We start from the raw sequence: 8,234 nt of genomic DNA on the forward strand, positions 1-8,234 counted from the left end.
CTAAATATTAAGAGTAGTAATAGTAGTAGTAATAATAACTGTTAATAGTAATAATTAATATTAATAGTAGTAATAGTTAATATTCATACTAAATAGTAATAATAGTAATAGTAATACTAAATAATAATAGTAGTAAAGTAGTAGTAATAACTGTTAATAGTAATAATTAATATTAATAGTAGTAATAGTTAATATTCATACTAAATAGTAATAGTAGTCGTAATAATAGTAATAGTAATACTAAATAATAATAGTAGTAAAAGTAGTAGTAATAACTGTTAATAGTAATAATTAATATTAATAGTAGTAATAGTTAATATTCATACTAAATAGTAATAGTAGTCGTAATAATAGTAATAGTAATACTAAATATTAAGAGTAGTAATAGTAGTAGTAATAATAACTGTTAATAGTAATAATTAATATTAATAGTAGTAATAGTTAATATTCATACTAAATAGTAATAATAGTAATAGTAATACTAAATAATAATAGTAGTAAAAGTAGTAGTAATAACTGTTAATAGTAATAATTAATATTAATAGTAGTAATAGTTAATATTCATACTAAATAGTAATAGTAGTCGTAATAATAGTAATAGTAATACTAAATATTAAGAGTAGTAATAGTAGTAGTAATAATAACTGTTAATAGTAATAATTAATATTAATTGTAGTAATAGTTAATATTCATACTAAATAGTAATAATAGTAATAGTAATACTAAATAATAATAGTAGTAAAGTAGTAGTAATAACTGTTAATAGTAATAATTAATATTAATAGTAGTAATAGTTAATATTCATACTAAATAGTAATAGTAGTCGTAATAATAGTAATAGTAATACTAAATAATAATAGTAGTAAAAGTAGTAGTAATAACTGTTAATAGTAATAATTAATATTAATAGTAGTAATAGTTAATATTCATACTAAATAGTAATAGTAGTCGTAATAATAGTAATAGTAATACTAAATATTAAGAGTAGTAATAGTAGTAGTAATAATAACTGTTAATAGTAATAATTAATATTAATAGTAGTAATAGTTAATATTCATACTAAATAGTAATAATAGTAATAGTAATACTAAATAATAATAGTAGTAAAAGTAGTAGTAATAACTGTTAATATTAATAATTAATATTAATAGTAGTAATAGTTAATATTCATACTAAATAGTAATAGTAGTCGTAATAATAGTAATAGTAATACTAAATATTAAGAGTAGTAATAGTAGTAGTAATAATAACTGTTAATAGTAATAATTAATATTAATAGTAGTAATAGTTAATATTCATACTAAATAGTAATAATAGTAATAGTAATACTAAATAATAATAGTAGTAAAAGTAGTAGTAATAACTGTTAATAGTAATAATTAATATTAATAGTAGTAATAGTTAATATTCATACTAAATAGTAATAGTAGTCATAATAATAGTAATAGTAATACTAAATATTAAGAGTAGTAATAGTAGCAGTAATAATAACTGTTATTAGTAATAATTAATATTAATAGTAGTAATAGTTAATATTCATACTAAATAGTAATAATAGTAATAGTAATACTAAATAATAATAGTAGTAAAAGTAGTAGTAATAACTGTTAATAGTAATAATTAATATTAATAGTAGTAATAGTTAATATTCATACTAAATAGTAATAGTAGTAATAATAGTAATAGTAATACTAAATAATAATAGTAGTAAAAGTAGTAGTCAAGTCAAAGTCGTTTTATTGTCATTTCTACCACATGTGCAAGCCATACAGAGAAATGAAATTGAGTTTCAGTACACACAATTCAGAGATCAGACACACATGGGCAAGACACATAACAAGAATTGGTGACTGCGGTCATTCGCAACATGAGTCGCTCTACCTTAATAGATGAAAAGAGAATTACATGAGGATAGGTTGGGGGAGGGAAAAAAGGCATACCAGAGTTACTCCGACAGGGAGTAGCTGTACTATGCAAAAAAACGCCTCAACATATAAGCACGAACATCACAGTTCACAACATGAGACTCCGATAGGGAGGCGGGGGGTGCTGGGATCCTGTTTCCCCAGGGCGAGCAGCCATGTGTCGCGCTCAGCCAGCTGTATCCGCAGGAGGGAGGGAGGAGCGCAGAGCACATTTGAGTTCCTGCAGATTGATGACCCCGCTAGGCAGAAGTCCACAGTTGAAGGCGGGGGTGGGGGCGGGGGTGGGGGGGGGGCGGGTTTTCACAGCATCTGTCTGCATTCCTTCCTTTGTGGGGGTTGTTGTTGGCAGCTCAAGGCTGCCTTGGCGTCAGATTCGGATAACAAGACTGTGTTTGGGTCAGGCAGAGATAATTTTCCCTCTGCCTTCAGTCTGTAACTGGTCATTCCAGTCCTCCAGTGAAGCCAATTCAGGTATTAAACATGTCCACACCGTCCGGTGACCCTCTCCGAGATGACATCCATTATGCGCACTAACACCGGTAACGCAGCTAAGACATTGTCCAGCTTACGATTCACCTCGAGTAACGTCCCAGTCTGTGAGGTCTCCACCCGGGCGGTGCTTCCCGTGGGTGCGGGTCGCCCTCCAATCGCTCCCGTCTTCCCAAATTTCCAGAAAACCAGATATCCTCCCACTCCAATCAGAAGAAATCCAGTGATCATCAGGCCGAATATCCACATGTCTTCGACGTCCTCAATGGACAACTGAGAGAGACATACGATCTTCCACTCCTTCCAGGAATCGAGCATATATCCCGCTGCGTGTGTCCCGTGAGGGCAAGTGGGAGCCCCCTCCTCCGTTGTTATTGTAGAAAAAATCTTATCAATCACGTTGAATGACCAATTAATTAAATCCATTTCTGAAAAATAGGGATTTCCAGAAGAAGTGCAGAGAAGCGCTCTGTAGGCAGACGGGACAAAAGAGCCTTGGGGGGAAAAAAAGATAAGGGAGCAAAGCAGAAGCGTCTGTGCTCTGTGAGTGCCGGAGAAATGATTGTAGTAATAATTAATAGTAATAAATAATATTAATAGTAGTAATAGTTCATATTCATACTAAAAATTAATAGTAGTAGTAATAATAGTAATAGTAATACTAAATATTAACAGTAGTAATAGTAGTAGTAATAATTGTTAACAGTGAATATAAATATTAGTAATAGTAAAATTACACACTGGAGTGTTGAAATATTTAAATACATGTTTCTTTCTCCTAAATATGCCCCCCCCCCCCCCCATCCAGATCTCATAAACCACATGTTGAAGGTGGTGAAACAGCTGTTAGCTCGAACCCACAGCTGGTCTCACGGGGGGTGGGGGTGGGGGGGCATGACCCTTGTTTGAACATCTGGAATCAAAACGACCGTTAACCAAACTCCTCTCTTCCCTCCTTCCCTCCTCTGCTGTGCTTCTGGCTGTTTCTCTTGTCTCCTCCAAGGTAAGTCATACAGGTGTCTCACAGAGGGAGCACATGAGCTGAATGTAGCCCCACCCACCCACCCATCCATCCATCTCCCCGTCCACCCATCCATCCATCCGCCAGTCTGTCCATCCCAACCCCCCACCCCGCCCCGCCCTGCCTGGACATCCGTGTGTTCGCCCGTTCATTTGTGTTTGTTCAGCAGTGTGTTTCCTCCTCCCTTCTTGGGGCTGGTCCATCCTGCCTACCTACCTGTCTGCTCTGGTCAGGTGAGTCAGGTGTTAGACTAGCGACCATAACACTGCAGCTCTTCCTGATTCTTCCCAATCTCCCCCTCCAACCTCCACCCCACCCCCGTCCCTCCTACCCCCCACCTCTGTGTGTGCCCCCCTCCCCGCCTGCCCACACTACAGCAGGTCATGGGTCAACCTGTACTGCGTGCTGAACAAGGGGGAGCTTGGCTTCTACAAGGATGCCAAGAGCACCACCTCGTCCTACAACAACGAGCCCCTGCTCAGCCTCTCCCACTGCCAGTGCGACGTCACCAACGGGTACAAGAAGAAGAAGAATGTCTTCACTCTGAAGTGAGGGTTTCTGTTTATTTAGCTTTAAACTGGTTTCTGCTCACCTTTTAAAACATTTAAAAGTGTTTTTTAACATTTGCAGCTTTTTTATCATTCAGACTCTTTAAATCATTCAAAGGTTTCCTTAACTTTAGACTTTATTACCAGGAGTTTGTAAAAAAGATGAATTTCCCTCTTTATTTAGTAGAATTTACATCAAATGGCAAAAATCTGAGTTTTTCATAAATATGCAGAATAAATCTTCTTTACTGGTCTTTAACAGCCTCAAAAGCATTAAATCCATTAGTGCCTCAATGTTTAGCTGGATGTTTGTAAAATGAGCCGTTTCTGTCTTTTGTGGTGGCCATCTTGAGTCAGGTGGTTTATGGGATAGAGATGGGCTGCAGGCGGGTAGCTCAGTTGCCGTCTAGCAATGAAGTCATGAGTTTTGGTTAATGTGTAACTCTAAAATGTTCTCTGTGATGGGCCTGTTACCTGTCCAGGTAGGCACCAGCTCGCTGTGTCCCCTAACAGGAACTTAAAGGTTCTTCTAACTGTTGTTCAACTGCTTTTGTCTGATTGCAGAACAAAGGATGGCAGTGAGTTTTTGTTTCATGCAAAAGATGAGGTGAGATTATTTTTATCGTGTTTAAAACCCATTTGAAGTTTTCCGATCAGCTGACTCAGGTGGGCTGTGTCCTTCATCAGGAGGACCTGAAGGCGTGGGTCAGCAGCATCACCACCAGTATTTCGGAGCACGAGGAGATTGCCAAATGGGGTCAGCCCCAACCAACTACCTCATCCACCGACGAGGGGACACGGCGAGACGGCAGCAAGGTGGACAACAGGTCGGAGCGAGGGGGCGAGCACTCGGACCGGGAAGACCGAATAGAGCGAGCGGACAAAGAAAAGGAGAGAGGAGAACGGTCGGAGAGGTCAGAGCGAGGCGGAAAGTCGGACACTAAACGCTCTGAGAAGTCCAGTAAGAAGAAGTGATCCTCCTGATGCTTTGGGATTAAAATGTCAGAAGTGTGGTTGGGAGGCGGGGCCACAGACAGCAGGTGGAGTCCCGCCCCCACCTCCTCCTTCACTCCACCACTGACCTCCAAACAGCTGTTGGGGTGGAAAGTGAAGGATAGACCCCGGCTCGTTCCTCAGACGGACATGAAGGATTTGATTTGGAGCAGGAGACCTTTTTTCTTCTCTGTCTCTGTTGTAGCACACAGAGCCAATGACTCCCCCTGGTGGCTGTTTCAGAGAACTGCAGAGGGCGGGGCTATGGGCAGCATCACTAACTCAAAGGCTGTTACTGATCGCTGGCAGCGTGGTAAAAGTAGCTCATCCTGTTGCGTGTTTGTTTATTTCCTCTGAGACGAGCCGTATGCGTGCGGTTTTCCTGTCTGTCTGTTCCACCGTGTCTGTCTGTCAGTGAGGTGAGACAGGCTGCACTATCTCACCTAACCCCCAACAGTTCAACAGAAAAAAAAGATGCCAAAACACACAAAAGTTTCCTCTGAGTCATCCGGCGTGTTGCTGTGAGGAAAAGCGTCGCTGATGTGAACGCATCGTGAAAAAAGCTGCGTCATTCTGCCTTCTGGTTCTTGTAAGGTTGATGGTTTAAAACTAACGAGAAGGATGAAAAAGGAACGAACCCAAATAAGTCCGAGCCTCCCAGAAAGAATCTAAATAATCACATTTAACGACTGGGTCTTCGTTTTCATCATCTAGTTTATTCTGATTTCCAGGGCCTCGTTGATCAGGAGATGTTTTTGTTGCCTTTAGCTGATAAAGAAACACTCACACTGTTTATACTTTTATACCGATAAAGTTACTTGAACTTCATTGTAACCTGCTTCTCTTTGGTCATAAGCACAAAATCTGGCGTCTTTTTTTAATGAATGAGACCTTCTGGAGCGGAACGGCAGCTCCTGTCTCCCTGAGACATCAGACTACCGAGTTTTGGTTCTGGTTGTTGAATCTGATTTAGATGTGAATAGAAAACACAAGAATCTGGTGTGTGGCGTGTACTGCTGTACTCTGCTCCCGGGTCCGTAGCCCTCAGGTTCGGCTGGCGTCCGTGTTCTTCACACGGAGATGTTCGTCCCCTCGAGAAGCCGCCTCAGTCTTCCAGACACGCCCAGTCACGCAAAAACTTTACCTGTTAATCCATCCTCCAAAGACTGAACATCAGAAAGGATCTCATCTTAAATGATGATAACTGACCCGCACTTGTACAGCGCCTCTCTGAGTAAGGACACCCGTTCACGCGCTGGTGGCGATGAGCTACGATGTAGCTACAGCTGCCCTGGGGCGCGCTGACTGGCGAGGCTGCCGAGCACAGACGCCACCGGTCCCTCCGACCTCCACCAGGCATCTTAGGCGTGTTCTTGCTGTGTCGTATCTCTAATTCCATGCTGTAGTTCTTTTTTAAAACACAGAGCAGTTTTGTTTACCTTGTTTTCCCGCTACGATTCGTTTGAGGCAGCAAACTTCCTCAGGCTGGCGCTCGCGTCAGCCTGAGGAAGTTTGCTGCCTCAAACGAATCGTAGCGGGAAAAAGGTAAACAAAACTGCTGTCTCCACCAGGCATCTTTAGCATAAATAACAGAACGTCTCAAACTTCATGAGCTGCTTGAAAACGAAGCGCTGACTCATCGAGGCTCGCCGTTCTGCTTCTGCATTTCAGCTGCTTTCACTCACAAAACGTGTCTCATTAGCAGGTTAACGACTAGAGCATCAAAACTCCAATATATTGACCTTTTATTTTCCAGCCAAAGGCAGTGTTCGGGTCTATGGAGCGTGCTTCTGCGGAGCGATTCTGAACAGCATACATCTCACCTGCTGCAGGAACCACTTCAGTCTGGACAAGATCAGATTAGCTCAGATCAAACAGACGAGCTAGCAGCTAGTTACTATGAGGTCAGTTACATAACATGTTCATTTAGATAATAATATAGCACTAAGTTGCCCTTACTGTTTTATTTGTGTTGCCATACATTTCAAATTCAGCAGTTTTTCTTGCAGTTTTGCAGAGATGAGAACTGTGGGATCAACAAGTCGTCTCCATGTCGTGATTTTGTTCTGCTCAGCAACAGAACCAGGTCCATTCACTGTGCCGACTGAAATCACCTGATTCAGTTGCTGAGCTGAACAAAAACACGACATGGAGACGACTTGTTGATGCCACAGTTCTCATCTCTGCAGTTTTGTGATGAAATTACAGCCAGAGGAGCTACAGCAGCTAGTGGTGAGGGTCATGATCACGTAATGTGCTAAAATGTATGAAACAGTATTCGTATAAACAGCTGTTACCTTTGGATTAGCTGCTTAAAGCAACACAAGCATGTTAGCTTGTCTGTCCCGTCAGAACTAATCTCCATTTCTCTTAACTGAGGTTGTTTAGCTCCATCCATTTATTTGCCTAGATGTTTTAGATGATGCTCTGATTTATAAAAACAAATTCAGAATATTTTGTTTTGTATGTTTCTGCTGCATGTGAGTCGGATTAAAGTAGATTAAAACATGGTTACCAGGCGGATTAACCTGTTTCAGTTGGACTTTAAAGGCATATTTTTGCTATATTTATACACTGATAAATGCACTCGTTGTTTTTAGGTTTCCAAAGCCTCAAAGTCCCTCTGAGATGTTTGAAATCAAAAGCAGAGTTGATCATTTTAGGCTTGTGACCAAAAATCAGCTGTTTGTTTTGTCTCATTACGTCTTCAAACCTTCAGACTTCTTAAGCCGATCAAAACGTGTCTCGCTTGTTTTTGTTTTTCCATTTTGTGCATCAGCATTAGGAGTGTATGCCAAATCAATGCAAACATTTACATGCATGTTGGACACATGAACACGGATGAGAATGAGCAGAAGTCCCATGCCACACGGTGGAAACATGCTGCAGGCTAGCGCTAATTTAAACCATCTGACACCGTTTTTATTTATGAACCGACACATTTAAACGTCACAACGGGCTGAAAAGTGTTTGGATTTGGTTTTGGATGAGCCCTGCCTGACTGTGTCTTTACTGTCTGTTCACATGGGCCTGTCAGCCGCAGATATGATGACAAATAAATGCTTTTTGATTTATCATCGCTGGGTTTTTAGTCTGTTTTTTCACCCTAACCCCAACAAAATAAAAGTCAGAGTCTGGAGAGCCCAACGAATTTAAATCTGACATAAGCAAAAGCTAACCTCTGTTGTCACAAGGAGGATTGTGACTTGTACCACAGTTTGAGAACAAAAGCCTGCAGATCACCTCAACATCCACGCC

General features: G+C 40.2%; 1 protein-coding gene across 3 annotated transcripts in view; it reads left to right on the top strand.

The window, feature by feature from the left end:
• Window positions 1–8,053, top strand: part of LOC107397361 (spectrin beta chain, non-erythrocytic 4) — a 97,928-nt gene extending 89,875 nt beyond the window's left edge. For 2 of the 3 annotated variants that reach the window (XM_054742277.2, XM_054742280.2), the window contains 3 exons: window positions 3,813–3,983; window positions 4,548–4,590; window positions 4,671–8,053. In XM_054742277.2, coding sequence (XP_054598252.1) covers window positions 3,813–3,983; window positions 4,548–4,590; window positions 4,671–4,958 — 502 coding nt within the window. In that variant the 3' untranslated portion in view covers window positions 4,959–8,053. The remainder of the gene's footprint in view (window positions 1–3,812; window positions 3,984–4,547; window positions 4,591–4,670) is intronic. The other variant, XM_054742278.2, reaches the window with a different exon arrangement.
• Window positions 8,054–8,234: the final 181 nt, after the last annotated feature.

Source organism: Nothobranchius furzeri, chromosome 13 (assembly GCF_043380555.1).
Source record: "Nothobranchius furzeri strain GRZ-AD chromosome 13, NfurGRZ-RIMD1, whole genome shotgun sequence".
Taxonomy (NCBI): domain Eukaryota; kingdom Metazoa; phylum Chordata; class Actinopteri; order Cyprinodontiformes; family Nothobranchiidae; genus Nothobranchius; species Nothobranchius furzeri.